The 19,883-nt window shown below is 37.0% G+C and overlaps 1 protein-coding gene across 4 annotated transcripts in view; it reads left to right on the forward strand.

The window, feature by feature from the left end:
- lrp8 (low density lipoprotein receptor-related protein 8, apolipoprotein e receptor) overlaps positions 1–19,883 on the forward strand; it is a 140,857-nt gene that overhangs the window by 88,719 nt on the left and 32,255 nt on the right. For all 4 annotated transcript variants that reach the window (XM_017420474.3, XM_017420476.3, XM_017420473.3 and 1 more), the window contains exons 5-8: positions 12,299–12,673; positions 16,398–16,520; positions 17,061–17,183; positions 19,324–19,443. In XM_017420474.3, the coding sequence (XP_017275963.1) occupies positions 12,299–12,673; positions 16,398–16,520; positions 17,061–17,183; positions 19,324–19,443 (741 nt within the window). The remainder of the gene's footprint in view (positions 1–12,298; positions 12,674–16,397; positions 16,521–17,060; positions 17,184–19,323; positions 19,444–19,883) is intronic.

Genomic DNA, 19,883 nt, shown 5'->3' on the forward strand with positions numbered 1-19,883 from the left:
TCATTAAACTTCAGCTGTTCAGCATATCTTCAGCCGCTTTCAGCAAAATAATTCAGCAAAAAAAGCATTCACACTGCATTTTCGCAGGAAATGCAACTTCTCTAGTTATTTTTGTTTTCTGCTTTAAAGTAAAAAGAGAGAAAATTGTGATCATTATGTCACACCTTCTCTGGAGAGTATCAGAGCAATTATAAGTGTTTTTTTGATTTTTTTAATTTAATGTACTTTCACAAACACATTTCTGTTTATCGTTAATATAATAAATAATATAATAATAATATAATATAATTAATATAATATCGTTAATAACATAAATTTAGGACTGGCCTTAATATAAAAATTGGGTAAACACAGCTGCACGTGCACAAACTGTACCTGTACAAATTCTGCTACATTTATACAGAAAATTCTAGTTTTCTTATTTATTTTCTTATTCTTACCATTCTCGTTATTAGAAACCTTATGTGTAGGATTTGCCAGCCAAACAGACAAAAACATAAAAGCTATTATTCACAGTTCCAGGTGTTGTGCTAACATTTTTTACTTTGGTTGAAGCATATCTTTACATTCTGCATATTCCCTTCACTCCCTCTGCTGCTGACTGTCTTTGCATCGATTCATTTATCTCCATTCTACGTATGAGTTGCAGAGTGCTGGTACAAAGAGAGATCACATTAGGGACTTGGTGGCCGCAATCTAATGAAAACAACAGCTGCTATTGATACAGACATGTAACCCAAGCTGCCACTGCTTGGTTCACATACTTTTAATGTCTCTCTCATGAGTAGTTGAAACTATCCAAAAAGAAGAGCTCTCCATACACTCTTAGCACCACGCTTTATTCTCTTTTAATTTGACATGGAGGGCAAACAGAGATCATATATCCTTTCCAATGCCTTTCATCTGTCCGACCTGTGTTAGCTTCTGTCCATTATTGTGGGGTGGTTAAGAAAGCTGTTAAAAATTTCATCGGATTCCTGATGATAATTGATTTTCTGCCTCATGTGGTTCGACTGAGTATGAGGCGTTATAGTAGTCCTGCTGTTATAATAACCTGCAGACATCATCTTTTGATCTATCATTTAGAGATGTAGTGATGAATATTAAGGAGTTAATCTGACGTGTGGAGAAAGATCTGTGTTATCTGAGTTCACACATAAAAGTTGGCTTCACAAAACCAGCACGGGGCAGCAGTGGATCAGCAGGTTGACTGGTTGTCCTTCTGCTGAAGGTTTAGAGGAAACATCCCAAGCTTCTCTTCCTGTTAAAGAGAATTCCCAGGATCTGCTTATCTGTGTTTGCATAGCTGAATGAGAATCTCATAGTAAAGTGCTTTGTGGAACCTGAGCAATGCTTAGACGTACTATACGTGTATCAAACATTTACAATAATTACCAAAGGTTTTTTCATGTGTTTTTGAACAAAAACAACTCATTAGTTATCGAAACCTAAATTAAAAACACTGAAACATTTGCAAAGGTACTGATTAAACAGTACGCATGCAACTAAATAGAAGAAATATGCACAACAGTAATATGTAATAAACTAAGTTAATCAGTAAGCAAGTAAATTACAAAGTAAGCAAGTAATAATTAAGTAGTAATTTGATGTTCATTTACATTTGACATCTAACAGATTTTATTTATTTAGAAGATTATTTTTTTATTTTTTTTAAATATTATATGTTCTTGGTTACATAGATTTTAATGTGTGTGTATGGTACTTGTGATTTGACATAAAACTATCTGTCTATGTGATACCTGTCCAAATAAATCAATATTAATAATAAATTTGTACCACAAAATGACCCAAAGAGTCAAGTTAAGTACCACAAGGGTCAGTGTTTTGGCACTGTTTTAAAATTATCCTAAAAATGTCCTAAAATCTTCCATCCATCCATCCAAATATCGGACCATTCCAAGAAATGTCTTCATCCACTCTGTAACACCGGAAACATGTGTACTTAATGACACAGATACAGAGATAATGAGAGATAATGATAAATATGATACCATTAGTCTGTCAGTGATATTTGTTTAATTAATGTATAATCTCTTTGTGTTGATAAATTTATTTGTTTTCCTGTTAGGTATAGAACCAGAACAGCTATTTAGTTTTTCTCGTGGTTCACAGAAAATCTTGCGACAATGTGCAAAAACGCTTCACTGTGTTTAGTTACAGAAAATCTACTAACCAGCATTTTCATTCCTAATCATTAGCGAAAGACCAGAGAAACTTTACTTTATGTCAAGTCAAGAAATGAAGTGCTCAACCACCCAGAAACATGCATTCATTTCATCTTAACAGGATTTTGTGTTTATGAAAGATACTTCTGGTTTGGAAATCCGATGCTTTCATCCAGCCTCTAATCCCCATGACCCCCCCTCCACCTCTGATCTCCTCCCCGCTCCTTCCCTTCCTCCTCCAGCAGCTATAGTTGGAGGACAGCTAATGTTAATTAGGGCTTCTAATTGAGCATGTCCAAATGTTGAATAATACATGAATCCAGGAAGAGGGGTTCTTTATTACATTTAGTTAAAGGAGGTCTCTTAAGAAAGTTTATGTGCCTTTAATTTATGTTAATGTGAAATTGCTTTCGTTTAGAGACGCGGCCGCTAATAGATGTGTGTTTATATCCTCCAGGGTGTGTGTGCAAAAAACATATTTTTATGTTTGTGTAGAGAGTTTGTTTTTTTTAAAAAGAATGGCCTCTTTTTAAAATAAATACAATTATAGCATATCATTGTGTATTTTATAAAACATATTTTACTTTCTCACTAATCAATTCCTAACATCCAGCAGTGAGCAGTAGAAAGATGAGAAGTGATAACATCTATTTTAATAATTCAGTTCAGTTTATTTTTACATCATTCAACAACAAATGTTGAACATTTTTACCAAACTATCTAATTTCTATCTGGCTTTTTTACCTTGCAGTCACATTATAAGCACCTGTCCACATCTGTGTGTGTTGGTAGTGTGGGAACAGCATGCTGTACAGTCAGAGGGGTTCATGGCTTAAAAATCTGCAGTAAGTTTAATCAGAATTTCTGATAAACTTGTCCTTACAGATTAACTGTGAGCTAACACTAAAACGGCACTTTACAATATTAGCCATAACTGTCTGTCATTACATTGGCCTTTTTCCATTTCACTGCAGAGCAATAATTCATCCAGTTTACCTTGATGCAAGATGTCTGACTATAAAATAAGTCATTTCTGACTTCCAGAGCGAGAAAAATAAAACCTTTGCAGTTTATTGTATAAGATGCCTTTGGTAGGTCTTTTCACTTTTATGTTAAAATACTATTAAAATACTTTAAAAAAAATTTATACCTGATTAATGCTCAAGGAAACAGTTTGATTTGTGCGCTGATTAATGTCAAAATCACAAACAAGTCTAACCACAGATGAAATCATTTGTGAACAGGGTTTTTTCCCTTTATTGTTTGTTTTGTTTCAAATCAGCAATCACACTTATTTATTCATTTTGTTGTTTTTTGGGGGATGGGTTTGTTTAAATTCAGATTTCTTAAGAAATCTTCAGAGGTTCCCTTGCTTTCTGTTGTTTGTTACTGCTACAGTGGAATTAGCAGCGCAGCGTCTTGAATGTTGATCTGGAAACCTACGAATGTGCTGGTCTGTTGATTTTAGACGCCCATTAAAAGTCACCGCTCAGTCCTTCCTTTACTTACTTGGATATAGTGTGTCTCATTTTTCTACAGTGTCAGTGCCTTCTCCAGAGACATTTTATGGACTCTGTTGTTTAGGACAGAACGGAGGAAGACAAGCAGAGAGAATAGTCAGAGTGGCCTCTGCAGACTCCGGGGACCTGTTGATCTTTTCCATCAGCCTGTGCTGCTCGGTTACATTAGGGCAAGCTGTTACTGAATCGATGCCCACCAGGGAAATGTTAGCTGGTGTTTTATAGCCGGGAAGAAAAGGGTGGCAGAAAGGGATTGCTTTATGTGTGAGCTTTGTGTATGTGTTTTGTTCTAAAGGAACATGAAGATGCAAACTGAATGCAGTGAAAAATAAACCCAGCAGGGTTTTCACACATATTCAGGCTTTTGAAGTGTGCTAAACAATGGTTGAACTTCATTCTGTTATTTGAAAACAGATCAAAGAAGGAAGAAGGAGATAAAAGTTTTGCATTGTTTGTGCTTCTTCACCCACTTTTTATGAGAAAATAGAACTACATAGAAGTTGAATTCTCACCTGTTGTCTGAGTTTTCCTCTTATTACACTCTCCTTTATTTATAATCTGGTGACTGCTCTCACTGTGTGCGTAGGTGGAAAGTAATGGAGCAGCAGCACACAAACAGGCTCACTGGGCACCCAGAGGTGGTTACGCTTCACATTCACACAGACTGTTTCTCCAAAGGATGCTTAAACAACTTCATTCACTTTTTCATCTATCTGCAGTGCTATCCATCTCCATGTACACAAATCTACTGTCCTCTCAGTATCACAAAAGGAAGCAAAGCCTAAAGGTATGAGGATTGACTGAATTAACTCCTGCTTAATGGAGATGTAACAACATAAGATTCTGAAGGAAGAATTGTTTCCTATTTTTAATAGGAAAGGTAAATGGCAGCCTCTGTTAACTAAATATGTGTCCCCCAGTAAATCTGGAATCAGTAAAGGTAATATCTCACTGATTGTTGGAGACTTGGAGACTTGTAATCAGATTTTCTTTTTCAGTCTGGCTAAATTTTGTGTTTGTGGCCAGATTTGGAAAATCGTGGCCTATTTTCATGTGAGCAGCTTGTAAATCTCCACTCTTGGCTGTGCACATTATTTTGTCGCCCACCTCCACCCATATTATTCCCACCTTGGATCACCTTGTACACACTTTGGCAGCCGGCCTCAGGTTTAGAATTTAATGTACTTCACTACACTTTTGAAATTAAGACAGGCAGATTGGAACTAGTTATAATTATTGATAATTGCGTAGTTTGTAGGCGTAGACATTTCCATCAAGTGGATTCAAGACATTTGCAATAACTCAATAACACTTATTTTGAGAGAAAAATTGTTTCACAATTTTTTGAACATGTACCAAAAGAAAACTCCTGACTTTCAGACCTGGTTTTATGTGATTTACTTCATTTTTATTTGTATTATATCTTAATGTGTAAAATCATAGAATTATATTAGGAACTACTGTGAGCTTATATTCATGACTATAAAATGTAAAATCAGTATAACGATATTATAGCAGTAATGTGTGCATGCTGACCTTTACATTAATAAATTGTAACAAAATAAGCACAATATGAGTCACTCAACTTTGTTATTTTAAAAAATAAAGAAGTTTGAGTTTTTTTTTTAGTGACATAAACTTATCTTTATGTTGCTAAGATTTTCTATAATATTTGTTTTAGATAAATGATATGTAATCACGCTGTTTTATTTATGTTTCCAGAACTTTTCAGCTTAATGGACATTTTTTCCCCCTCCAAGCTTGTGAACAGGCACTTCTTGGCACGTGTGTGTGTTTCTGTTTGGGAGGGGATGAGGAGACCTAAAGAATGAAGTGATGGCTATGTCACATTTTACATTTAATGGATGAAATCTTATAAACTATGAAATATATTGACTAATGGTGCCCACAATGCACATTATGTCCTACCTACTTGCACAGAGACTTACAAGGACATTCATCACGCACAGCCTGTGCACACACTGTCGATGCACTGCGATCGCTTGTAAAGCATTTAATATTCTGTTCTAAGCGGCTGTCAGATGGCATTGGGATTGAGCTGTTGAAATGTGTGTGCTGGTGTGTTCAGTGTGTGTGCACATTCCCCATAGTACACACTCATCATGCAGGTGGTTAAGAAATGTCTTTCCCTGGTGTATATCAATCACAAAACATCGAGAGTTTCAGTCTCACAGTGAATTTGCTTCCATTTATCTCCTCATCTAAGCTTTCATTTCACTCGGACTCCCCCGGCTCTGCTTCCACACCACATCAAGGCTTTATTTCAGTGGCTTTTTACGCTCAGTTTGACATGTTTTTAGCAAAAACAGTCCAACCAGTACAGGTGAACAAAGAATCTTGATGGCAAAACATTCCAGCATTATTTTCACTTCTATAATGGAGAAATGTTGAAACGATTGACCGGTACTTTTATTTTATTAAATTCTTGCCTTTTTATTACTTTTTGTTGGTTTTAGTTGTGGCTGCAGTAGTATTCAAGTACTAAAGATGATGTAAAAACTGTAAACTTCTCTGGTTGGAGTTGACAAAACATGTTTGATTTATAGAACATTTTTCATGGTTTTTTTATGTTTGTCTTTCAGCATATTTTAACTCATACAATCAGGAACTAGTTTTTAACACACAGACCCAGATTTACTAACAGTTTGCATGTCGTTTGAGCCATAATCTAGGATTTTGCACATCCACTTAATTCACAGAGACCTTCATCTCTGTTTTGGCACACTGTCTCTCTGCTGGTGCAGTTTGCCTGTTTTAAATGAGATATTATTCATGGTTTTACAGGAACACCCTTCCATATTTATGTAAATAGCTGCCAGGGTAAAAAGCGTCGGATTCTCAAAGCTCCACGCAGTTTGCAACATGGATTTAGCGTCAAATGTTTACTGCCTCCTGAGAGCTGGTGTTATTTGCGCCTCTGAAAAAAAAAGTGCAATCTGCTACACTGCTTCCATCTCAAAGAGACTGCAGGCATGTCAAAAAAGTTTATATATATATATATATATATATATATATATATATTAGCCCTCTGTTCTACTGATGGGAGTCAGACGCTGTTTTGTCTACAAATAAATTATAAATAAAGTGCAGAAAATCCAGCTGTTTTATGTTCAGGATAAAAGAAAAAAAGACAAAAACAAACATTCTGATTATAGTGTAGAACCTTTCAGCAGACAGTGATTCACAATCATCCAAAGATTAGGAAACAGAACTGAAAGTAATTATTTCACTGAATAAATATTACAGACCCCACTGCCACTGCCACCCCCCCAACCTCCCTCCATGTGTTTGGGTTACAGGAGGAGCTGAAGCTCAAAGTGAGAAAATATTTTGTTTTCTTTGTCAATTTGAGTCGGATGTGTTTATGGCAGGCAGTCATATTGTGCAGTGAGGACACCTGTGTTCTGCTCCTTTCCAACACAAAATGGGTGCAAATTGCACACAAATGCTGAACTTGAGCTACTTGCTTTGTGAATATCAGGGCAGAAATGGAGGAAACTGGGGGAGAAGATTTTATAGCTAAACTAAAGCAGAATCTGGACCTCTCTCACAATTGAATAGATGTTTTATAAGTGCTTTGTCTCAACCCAAACTATTGGATTGTGGAAAGTTAAAAAACAAAAAAAAAATGTGGTTAGTTAACTACTGTTTGATTTTTTTAAAACAAAAAATAGTTTCAGCAATGATGTGTGCTGTTAGTATCGTCAGCTATAAGACCATTCTGTGCTTGATGAAATACGGCTGAACTTTGATCAGTTTTCAAAACCAAACCCAGATCACCAGCAGTCACTTCTATCAACTTTTATTACTTTATTACATCTTCCACCCAAAGCATATTCCTGGTATGTATTTCCCCGTCAACAGTCTAAATGTGTTGTGTCAGCTTCCCGTCTGTTAAAACCCATTTGGCCAGGCTGGTGGAAAGTGAATTTCTGACAACTCTCCATCCTGTTTGTCATTCAGTGATAAATCTGTTTGAAATGTCAACTCTTCCCATTGTATATTCCATTAGGAAAAGAGGAAGATGTTTATGTTACAGTAAACTGAAAAGCTGCCGACGTGGAGCCTCTGTGTTCGGTGTTTATGTGTGTGTTTGTTTCTGCTCTCCCTCAGTGCGGATGTTTCGAAGATCTAATGCTGCTAAAACATAGATAAACACTTTAGGAGAACTCTGGAGAGCGACGGTATGTCAGTTGGACTACATCTGTTTTTACACAAACACACGCGCTGGTTGGCTTTGTTGCATCAGAGGTAAAATCAGAAAGTGCCTCTCTTCCCCTCTCGTCCTCCTTCCATTTCATCTCAACTCCTCAGTGTTTTGACCCAAGGTAATTGGTAAGTTAACATCTCTAAACTTGAGCAACACACAGCTGTCTAGTTCCTCATGATACACGAAAGCAAACGCCTCTGACACTGTTCATCCTCTGGCGATTTACTGTTTTAATGATTTCATGGGTACTGAGTAATGGTGCCTGATACATAGCAAGAGCTAAATCACATACCTGTCCTGGAAATACTGATTTGGGTATATGAAAATCTTAAAAGCTGTTAGGTTGTGAAGTACACAAAACTGATAGTGGAGTAAACCATTTCCTGTGCCTGCTTTTATATATTTTTAAGTACCTAAAGGTTGTATCTCATTTGGCTGAGACTGTTGGAGACTAGCTGGTGACTCTCATTTAACTCCGTATTGCAAGAAAGCACACACATTTCCAGCTACAGTCTTGATGAATTCTGAGTATTTGTGACCAGATAATAGTGGTACTGCACTTTTGCTGGGTTACAGTAAATACAGCATTTTACACCGTGCTCGATTTATTTCAGCGTCTGTTTTTTAAGAGCATACCTGTGATCTTGAGCTTGTATTCCTGCCAGCACACCTGGTGAACTGAGATTTGTGGACAAGATTGTGTATGTGGGCGAGGTTGTGTGCACACGCGTGGTCATCACAGCTCAGTGCCTGACATGTTAGACCGGAGTCTGATTGGATTCCTTGCTCCAGAAACATTAAAGTCACTGACTCGTAGAGAAAAGCTGTGAGGGCGAGTGTGCATTTTGTGTGTATTCAGTGTCTGTGCATTACACAAGTTTAGATCGTATTGTACCCATCTGAGTGTTTGTCTATGGTTAAGTGTGTTTCCGTAGAGACTTATTTTCCGCTGACTCTGTGTATGCATGACTCTTTGCTCTGAGCTATATTCTACACTTAAAGAAAGTTCAATTCTTGTCCTTCAGAAGATGAAAGCTGTGCTCCTTCTCACTGCTCTATCTAATAGCTGTCCAGTGGTTTGTCTGGGCATGGATGGATAGAAGTCTTTGACCTCGAGTTAAATACAATCACCTACGGGAGAAGGTTCAAGACACAATGTAATCAGATACAGATTACTGGCTACCCATTTAAAATTAAAATCGCTAGAATAATCCATTGGATGGATGTTTTAAAGTGAGAGTCAAGTTTAATTCTCCTTCAGCAAGTTTCTACACAAAGTCAGACTTGTTGTAATGTGTTTTTTTAAACAATAGGAAATAATCTATAACTTTTTAAACAGTTAATAATTTATTTTGAATTTTAGTGGGGTTGCCAGGTAATGTAGTGGATAGCACTGTCACCGCCAGGTTTCCATTTCACTCAAGCCTTTTTGTGTTGCGTTTCCATGTCCTCCTCAAACCCTTAGACCGTGTCCCAACACACTCCACCACCCTCACCACTGCCATTCTGACACCTGGTTCTTGCTGGTTTCACTTCTCAGCAATGACAGAAGGTGGGGACATTTGGTTTTGTATTATAATACACGTCTATGGTTGGTGTTTTTCAGTCCTGACACCTATTATAAGAAGAGCTCAGCAGTGAGTGTCACATGTCAGAAGCACAGGTATAAACTCTGCTCGCTTGACGTCACAATTCCCACGAGCCATGAGTCACACACGAGTGTAATCTCACCTTGAACATGACTATGCAGTCGCAAAGAGTTAGTTTTAGTGTTTGCTGTAATTTCACCAAATATGAATTATGTATCATTTTTCATAGTTTGCTGTCTTTATCTGTTATGAAACCGAGCTCTCATGCTGATCTAAGAAGTTTCTCTTGATATTTCTTCTCCCACGTCTTTCACTGAAAGTGATTCCAAATAATTGCATGTTTAAAGTATTGTGCAGAAATTCTACACTGCCACATTGCTGCCTTCTAATCGCCTCATTTGAAGACATGCTAAAGAACAGATTATTCTTTATTGCCTCCTAACAGGTAAAAGAACTGAAAAAGCATGTACTGACATTTTTACCATGATTTTTCCTTTTTTTTCCCTCGGATATGAAGGATGGTACAATTGTAGCTGTAAATTTCAAGCTTATTCATATCAAACACACAATTGAATGAGTTGCAAGCTGAGCTGCCTGCCTGTTTCTGCAATGAGCAGAAAGCTTTTCAGGACAGATTGTTGTCTCTTGTTGTTCAGTATCCCAGTGGGAACCACACTGTCGAGCTTTTTGTTCACAGCTTGCTGTTTATAACCAACACATGATTAACCAAGCAGTCTTCTATTAAAAAAAACTCTTTTAAGTATAAAACAAAGGATTTTGTCTGATTTATGATATAATATCACCCATTGGGAGAAATTAAAATGTGTTTAAATATCTTTTGATGTTTGTGCAGAAAACTTGAAAATAATCAGTTTCCTAAGTGTTTGTTTGCTCAAACACTTTAAGTGAGCCTCTAACTACTTTAGGCTCCACCAGAATACTGTTAATGCTGATGTTGTTTATGTGCTCATCTGAATTAAATTATAATTGAATTACTTAGATGTGAGTGGGGATGATTAGCATGCTAGCACTAATAGCTAACAGGGAATCCAATAGTCTATTATCATAATGAGTCCCTTTGGCGCTCTGTGCAGCCAGGTAGACGAGGGGAACACTATCAAGTAGTTGTATCTGATGGTTTAGGTTTTTTTTATTTCTTTTTTAAGAGCTAGTTGGACTTTTAAAACGTCACTGCTTTCATGTTGGAAATTGGAAACGAAGTTTTCCAGCCAAAGACAAACACAACATCACATAAACCCTGAATCAGAACAGCTAAAGAGCTTAGAAAGGTGAGATATTATTAGACCTCAATGAATATAAATTCTCCACTAATTTTTCTATACAAATATGCACAATGAATCCTAGAAGGGGTTCTGCCCCGTGGCGGGCACCTGCTGCTGCCTCCTAACTCATGCTCATTATGTTCTCATTTACAAATGCAACATTTCCGCTGCACATATGTTCTCAGCTTTGTGCCAAATACATTTAATGTTGTTTTTATGCATGGAGTTTATTGCAATGTGAATTTCTACCAAACTTTTTTTTTTTTTTTACCAAACCAAAATGCTTATGAAGACAAAATAATGCAAATGAGCACTGGTTTTAAATTTAAATAGTTCTCTTTTTCATGCTAATTCAGGGGGAAAACACTGAAAAACATGCATCATGTGTTAGAATCTGAATTAAAAAAGGACTAACTTAACAACAGCTGCCCTTTAACTCATATTTTCTCAGATATGCCTATTAATGCATTCCATTAATAGTTTCATAAAGTGTTTTTCTTAAAGCAAGCTTGAAATATATTCAACAATAATAATGTTGTTTGTAATCCAACTTCTAAATTGTATTGCACATATATTTGAAGCAAACTGAAATCTGTGTTTAGTACTTTTTGGGGATTTCAGAAAATAAGCTTGAGTTGCAACAATGTTAAATTTACTTGCTGAAATATCCAATAAATTTAGATATTCAGTGTAGAATTGGGAACCTTTAGGCACTTCTCAATTCTGTTTGATTACAATTCAAAGGGCTGTGAAGTAATTCTACAAAAATAATCAATGCATCTTGATGCAGCCATTATTTCACTTCAAACACAATTCTGTGCACAGAATCTCTCAGATCTAAAAGATTAAAAAATGTTTTGCTCTACACTGCAGTGTTAAATAATTTTCATTCAAACAATATTTTGGAAACAAAAAAGAAGTCAAAATGCTGCATATTGTGGAATGAGATGGATGGATTACCCACTGTTTCCATCACTTTGTTTTTGGTTTTGTTGTAGAGAGTAGGAATATCTGTGTTACTGTAAATGTAGATACAAATCCTTCACAATAAACGTTTTGTAATTTTCTTTGCCTTTTCCCTGTTAAACTAAACCTTTGATGTCACTTCCTCGATACTCCACCTGTGATCTCAATGCTCGATCATCTTTTCCTCTTTCGAGTTGAAACATGTACATAACTTGCATATAGCACGGCTCTTATCAACCTCATTTTTCTCTTTAACTTCACAGAAGTGCAGATATTTCCAAACACAAGTTTTTAATGCAGAAGTTATGTTTGTGTTCTTCAACATAACATTATTAAACTGTAGGATTTCTTTTTTAATTGATTCAGAATATAATCCCCAACCCCTAATTTAGTGGTATCTCTTTCCCTTGTCAGTGGCTGTAACATTGTGGCTAATGAATGTATATGCACCATATAAGACTATTACACAATAATGCATCACATAAAACATTTCCAACTTTTTTATCAACCATCCTTTCTGCAGATGCCAAGGCCTGCCCTTCCAAAGACTTTCAGTGCCGTAATGGAAAGTGTGTGGCACCTATCTTCGTCTGTGACGGGGATAATGACTGTGGAGACTCCAGCGATGAAGAAAAATGCTCCGCTCCCACCTGTGGCCAGCACGAGTTCCGCTGCAACGACTCTGAGTGCATCCCTGCCCTGTGGAGCTGTGACGGGGACCCAGACTGTAAGGACAAGTCAGACGAGTCCATGGAGCGCTGCAGTCGCAGGACGGAGCCACAGAAACCCCGCTGCCCAGTCGGCGAGTTCCAGTGTGGGAGCGGGGAGTGCGTGCACATGAACTGGAAGTGTGACGGCGACGCAGACTGCAAAGATAAATCAGACGAAGCGAACTGTCGTAAGTCATCTGTGAATATATTGTGTTTCTGCTGCTGGACTGATGAGTGGGCTGATAAATAAGTGAGTGTAATGAGTGTGGAACTCAGTGGAATGATAAAAGGATTCTGATGCTGTCGCTATAATTACTATCAAACAAATCTCTCAGAGACTAAATATATTCCGCTAACAACAATTGTCTGTGCTGTCACAGGATGATGTAGCATTCCCACAGTCCCATGGACAGCAAATGTGATTAGAAAAATAAAAAAATACCTCAGACCATTAAATTTGTTCTGTATGAAAACAGATTATGAAGTGTACTTAAAATGACTGTATTTTCAGGAAAGTAGCTTTAGTGTCACTGCATATTTCATAGTTTCATAATATAATAATTGCTTATGTATTCATGATATGATGAATACTGGGATGTCATATTTATCGCCTGCAGGCAAAGCCAAAGTGATGATGTTTTTGCCTGTGTCCGTGTGTGTGTGAGTGTGTGTGTATGTGTGTGTTTGTATGTGCCAGTTGCAAAATATCTCATGAACTACTGGGCAGATTTTAATGAAGCTTTCAGAAAGTGTTAAAGTATCATTAAGATGACATCTACATCTGACTAACTTTTGTAGCCAACTTGATTCAAGATCACCACAGCTAAGAAACTTTAACAAACAGGCTATAACTCAGGCAGTTGTACAGGTACTGAGCTAATATTTAGTGTGGTAGTAGCTGAGAGTCATTCACAGCATATTCTTCATGCACACACAGATGAGATGAGATATCACATGAGATTGTACATAATGCTATTTCCAAGGTTTGACCAAAAAGGCTCTTTCTTAGGTCTTTGTTTCAATCTCAGGCATGAAAGGCAGCGGGTGATAAGCATTTCTTCATGGAATGCTCTGCATTTCATTATTTCATATTTTCTCTGTGGACTGTCTCTGTTTGAAGTGTTCATAGCTTTGTAGTTTTGATTTATTATGTTAATTTTAGCATGTAGCTTCAAGTAAATGTGATTATTAGCTCCAAACAATAATACATTATGAGTTGTGGAATATTAGGTTTGCATGTGGATTTCCTCTGCTGGCTGGAAACACATGAAAGGCTCTCCTACTCTTTATTGTGAACAAAGAATATGTGACAAATGTGCCACCAAATGACTGAAGGAAGATCAGTGCTAACCGTATCATGATGATCCATAAGCGTGTTGCTATGCAACCATGTGATCTGCACAAGCAGAGGGAGAATCTCTGAGTGCATGTTTGACCGTGTGTGTTTTATGAGTGTGTGTGTGTGTGTGTGCACGAGTGGGAGATGAGGGTCCTTCATCAAGCGAGACCCCCATCTGGTCCTCTCTTCACACTCCCACACACCACTCAGTGAGATCACAGCAGGTTTGCATGTAAGACATGATACAAGCACAACTACACAGTGATGAATGCATCTGCAAAACTCAGCCAGATGCAGGAGCACAAGAAGAAAATATCTGCCGTTACACTCACACATCTGCACAGTCTCCTGCACTTTCAAATGCTGAAGCTACAAAAACCCACATTAAAACTGGATTTAAAAGCATTTATCTTTCACCGTCTAATCATTTTATTAGAAACTGCCTGTGCTTTGGGCCTTCAGGTGACATCAGTGGTATCTGTATCCAGACTGCCTTTAGGCTCTAAATGGAGTTATAGTTACTTTGGTCCAGCATTAAAAATAACATTATACACAATCTCATGCCATATTGTGATTTCTCATGTGATGTTGCATTATCTGTCAGTGGCTGGAATATGTCTTAAATGGCTCTCAGCTGCTATCACATCTGTAAAATTCAGTGACATATAGGCCTTTCTGAGAAGGCTATGGTCCATTTGCTCAGTTGTAGATACACATCTGATGATTATTTTCAGAAAGTTTTCTTAAATCTGTTCAGTGGTTTATGAGATATTTTGTTAACACTATAGACAAATGAACATGCATACTCCCACACAAAGATACAGGCAAAATAAATATAACGCCACCTTTGTTTCGTCATCAGGCGATAATAAGATTCATAATTATAACATTTTTTTAACTATAACTCGTCAGAATTCATCCATTTTTTTCATACTTAATTTGGATTGAAAATAAACTAAGATATTAGTCTACTTTTCCTAAATGAGTCAGTATCTCTCATCATCTGATTACTGTTTGTTATGTAAAATGTAAAGAAAACGTGGCAACAAGTCGGTTTTCTTGCTTTTTAGCTTTAATATCTATTTAAATCTTTCAGATGAATCTCAAAGTATAAGTTAATATCTCATAAGAAATGTATTAAATATTGGATTACATAAGTAAAATGCAATATTTGCAGGAAAGCATTTAAGAAGCATTAAAAAGTCTAAATATACAAAACGATGTCGGTCACATAATTGACTAATTTTAGTTAAAATGGTTTGTATAACCTGTTACACTGTTTCTCAGCTCTGATGAGGCATGATGTGTTATATGTATTTGTGTCTGTGTGGATGCTGGTTGCGTTGAGAATAAAAGTGTCTGGTTGGAGGTCTTTATGAAACAAGATGTAATAGTTTTAGTTGTCTGTGTAATGCAAATGAGACTAGTGAGCGCAGCTTAGGGAGGTGCAGCATTTCAATGTAAATCGGAGACGTGAGATGTTAGTCATCCAGTTTGTTCTCTCCGCCTACTCCTCCTCGGTCCTGTCAGGCTCACAACATTCCCACAGATTCAACCCCTTGTTTGGATCTACCCTTTTATTTAAAGCATCTGTCTCAATAATCCTTTCTGATTTTGCAGACGTCCTGAGACAAGTGACTGCGAGGAGGGTGACAGGAGGTTAATGTAAATGAAAAGTGGTCACAAGTCAGTTTTCTCTCCTGCCAACACTTATACAGATGGCACTCTGTTATCATTAGTATTCACCTTCAGGGATTATCATAATTAGCTGAGCTCAGATTCTAATGATTTGGTTGGGATAATTTGCACGTTTTGGAACAGGAGTAGTTCTTGCACTGTTTGCCTTTTTGTTTTTGTTCGAGCAGTTTGAGTCAGCGTTATCTTTCTATTCACATAATTGTGCAAACACATCTTTTTTTTTTTTTTTTTTTTTCATCTGATGATTCATGTATGTACACTCACCTACACATTTGCCCTCTTAATGTGTGGCTGGGTTTTTTGCCATATTTCCAGATGAAATTATTGTCTACCACTGATTTCTACAGACCCTACAGTTATTGATCATGTCTGTCTTTGTGCTTCAGCAGAGCCAGTCCAAAACACAATACATGAATAATTAAATAGCCAGTTAGAAAGACGAATGAGAGAAATAAACCCACCCCGCACTGTTAGAGTACAAACAAATGTCTATATGCACACATGCACACATTCTCAGCAGATCACTGGATAGGAGTTTTTCTTATATACGGCATAAATAACTGCCTTTTTTTTCATTTGTTTTTGTGAGATCTTTGTGTGCAGGTAAGAGTTGGGAGGCTATTGATTACTTTCAGATTGAAAAACATAGTAAGTGGAGCTTTGAAAGAAACAAAATATACTTACACAGAATTGCATTTCTTCATAAAGATAGTAAAGAAGAAGAAAACAGGTTGACTGAGTGTCCCACAGGCTTCTTCTCAAACTTCTGGTTTTGCATCCTTTTAAATGTATAAGAATATGGAATATTTACACACAAAAAAAGTTCCATCTCAGCTAAATCCTGTGCATGTGTCTGTGTTGTGTACGCTGTGCAGCCCTGCTCACGTGTCGACCCGATGAGTTCCAGTGTGGCGACGGTTCCTGTATTCACGGCACCAAACAGTGCAATAAAGTTCACGACTGCCCCGACTACAGCGATGAGGCTGGCTGTGTCAACGGTAAACATAACACACCCAGTCTTTTCAGTGAGGCAGTAATTGTAATAAAACAGTTGATTTTTATAAGAATTCTGTGGCATGATTTCATAAATAATGAGCTTTATGATGTAAATATTGATTTGATTATTGTTAAATATTTGTTCACTTACTGTTTTTTATCATTTTAATGAGCTCCACAGGGAATAAACAGTATAAACGTCACAGATAGCTCTGCGTGTTGACTCTGATCTTTAATAATCTTAAAGAAAAAAAGTAAAGTAGTTCAGAAGAAAACAAAATGTTAGTTGAAGAAGTGACATTATGAAACAAATATTCGAAGAAAAAAAATGTTTTCCATAAAAGAGATGTATATATGTGTTAATACTAAAATCTCCTTTTAACCTTTGTTTTTATGAGTAACAAATGCTCTACAAATGATATATTGGTGATCTGCATATTGGTTGTTTTTGTCCTAATGGTGAAATAGTTCAGCAAGTGAAAATCTCTTGTTTTATTTATTTATTAATTTTATTATGGCTTTATTTTTCATCTTGAACACAGTTACAAAATGTGATGGACCAAAAAAGTTTCGCTGTAAGAACGGGGAGTGTATTGACAGCAGCAAGGTGTGTGACAACGTCAAGGACTGCAAGGACTGGTCTGATGAACCCGTGAAGGATTGTGGTAAGATGATCCCCCTTTGTCTTTCACTCAGAAACACTCCTGCATTCACAGATTCAGTATTTATCAATCTTCAGCGTCTCAAACATACAGGGATTAGATGCCTGTAACTGTCCTGGCACCACAGATGGTGTAGATGGTCACTCCGTAGAAAGAAGGAGCTTGATTTGATCAAGGCAGAGTAAATGAGAACGTTTCTCAGCCGCGTGTTATGATCAAAGAGCCGAGCAATTCTTCCTTATGTTGTAACTTTAGCCAGGAAAACCTGACTTCCCTGCATTACTCCCACACCTCTATAATTTCCACTCCATAATATCCAGGCCCTCGTCTCACATTAGATGCAAAGCAAACAGAGAAAGGCAGCTGAGAAAATCAAATTTCCTAATAAAATCAGAAAAGTTAATGAGCCTTGTGTAATACAGTTCAGGCAACATGTGTCATAACAGTGAGAGTCTTTTCAAGTGCAAATGAAAGTGTCTGAGGTTTCTGAAAGACGCTGCTCCTCACTCACAGTCTGACCTTTTTCACGTGGAGTGTCTCATCTTTTACATGGGTACAAAATTAGATTTGAGCTTGCTGCCCTTTCAGCCATATCTGATCTTAAAGGAGACACATGTTGCTGTATTTAGATCGCCTGACAACCATATCATTGATGTTAAATATGATGTACTGGTGACGCTCTTAGTTGTTTTTCATACATAGAGATGGATGAAAATATCCGTAAATTAAGACTGTCTATTATAGAATCATGCACAACACATCCTTATACGACTATTTTTAAATCTGAGTTTTTGTTGAAAGTGCACATTTCAGCTAAATTACTTCTTTTCAGTTTTATCCTTGGCAGTTTCATCAAAACCCACTGAAAACTTACAATTAAATATTTGTTGCTTATTTCTGTGGCATGAACAAAAGTCTTTATTTTTTTAAAAATGTCTCTTGTATTTCAGTTTCTTGTAACTAAACATTTATTATTTTTGCAGTATTTTTGTTGTTCAATTATATCTAGAAATGATTTTGGCAGTCATACAAATACTATCACAGATCTTGCCTGCTTGTTTTTAATTTCCTTGAATCTTTTTTACAGGCAAGTGTTATCATTTCTTCCAGCCAGCATTAGAAACATTTGCCTTTGAGAATATTACATTTGAGTCATTAATTAAGGAAATAACTGTGGGATATTTTTCTACTGCTCCTAGAATGCAATCTGCAATGAACATTTTTTTACATATAAAGGATTAGAAACAATCAATTTGATCTCTTAAAAGAAATTTGACAAACCTAAATGATTCTGTGTGCAGTGCAGTGATTTTACAAAAGACTTGCAGCTTTAATTTTATTTAAATGCTATGCCAACTTATTTTTAGTCCTTTTTGATGTCTGTTCTCATGTCTCTCTGTCTCACACAGTGTCACAGTGTCTGTCCCTCAGCTGTACCTGTAGCCTTAAAGCTTAAATCTTTAATGTAAATCTGTAATGAAGTACCAGCTTTAGCTCTCTGCAGTGATCTCTCTCAACTCCCTGGAGGGGGATTGAAAGACAAAGGGATAAGAGAAGGAACAGAAACAGATACAAAAAGGATGGGAGGGATAACTGACAAAATCTAATTTATTCATCTAATAAAAAGGAGAGGAAATGATCAGATTCAGATGAGAGGATGAGGATGTGCTCGTGCAACAATGGGTATTCCAGAAGAGTGGCACCTGGTTTAGGACAATCTCCCCGGAGGAAAACGGATCAGTTCAAAGAGCTTTTGGCTAATACTGTAACTGTGGGACAAGAACACACACATTAATGTTCGACACACAAACCCATACCGCTGTCTCTTTTTCTAAGGCTTTTAAGCTTACTGTCTGAATAAAAATTTTGATGTATACCGACACACTTGACAGCACAAAATTATCTTGACTGGCAGATTGATTAAAACTATCCACACACACACACACATACACACACACTATCTTGGGTGCTTTGTCTTTCTGTCCAACACTTTCTTTGTGTGTGTACACAGGCTGAATTATTCTGTCCAAAAAAACACTGCTGGAGATATTTCATCAATATTCAGCTCCTCCTCACTTTTCCTCATTTCTTTCCCTTACATCTCTGTCCCTTCCTCCGTCGCCCCCACTGCTCGTCTCTGCAGGCCTGAATGAGTGTGCAGACAACAATGGTGGCTGCTCCCACATCTGCAGGGACCAGAGAATCGGTTATGAGTGTGACTGTCCCTCTGGATACAAACTGCTGGACAAAAAGACTTGTGGAGGTAAAGAAATGAATTTATGCAAAACAACTACTGTCTTAATACAGAGAAGCATGAGTACTGTAATGTGTAGTCTCACCTTGTTCAGGTTGTTTCAGACTGCCTCCTTTTTTAACTCAATAAAGCCCTTTTTGATCCTAAGCAGCTCTGACTGCAGAAACTCTGTTCAGGTTTATTGGAACCCTTTGTGCTCTCTAGAAATCCTGCCTGTTTTACACCAGGTTTTTGCTGAATTATTATCAAAGATATACCATTAGTGGAGGAAGTTGCACATTTTCTTTCTTTTAAACCTGTAGAAATTGACATTCTCACTGAAATTAGGTGGTCCAACCTGAGATGGTTAGGGGTGGGGTTAGGGCAGCCTTATACGTGAGGAAGTCTGTTTTTTATTTTTGTTGCTGTTTTTTTTTCCTAGATGCTCATCACTGTTTTTATTTGTAGCA

This window comes from Kryptolebias marmoratus, linkage group LG24 (assembly GCF_001649575.2).
Source record: "Kryptolebias marmoratus isolate JLee-2015 linkage group LG24, ASM164957v2, whole genome shotgun sequence".
In the NCBI taxonomy this organism is placed as follows: domain Eukaryota; kingdom Metazoa; phylum Chordata; class Actinopteri; order Cyprinodontiformes; family Rivulidae; genus Kryptolebias; species Kryptolebias marmoratus.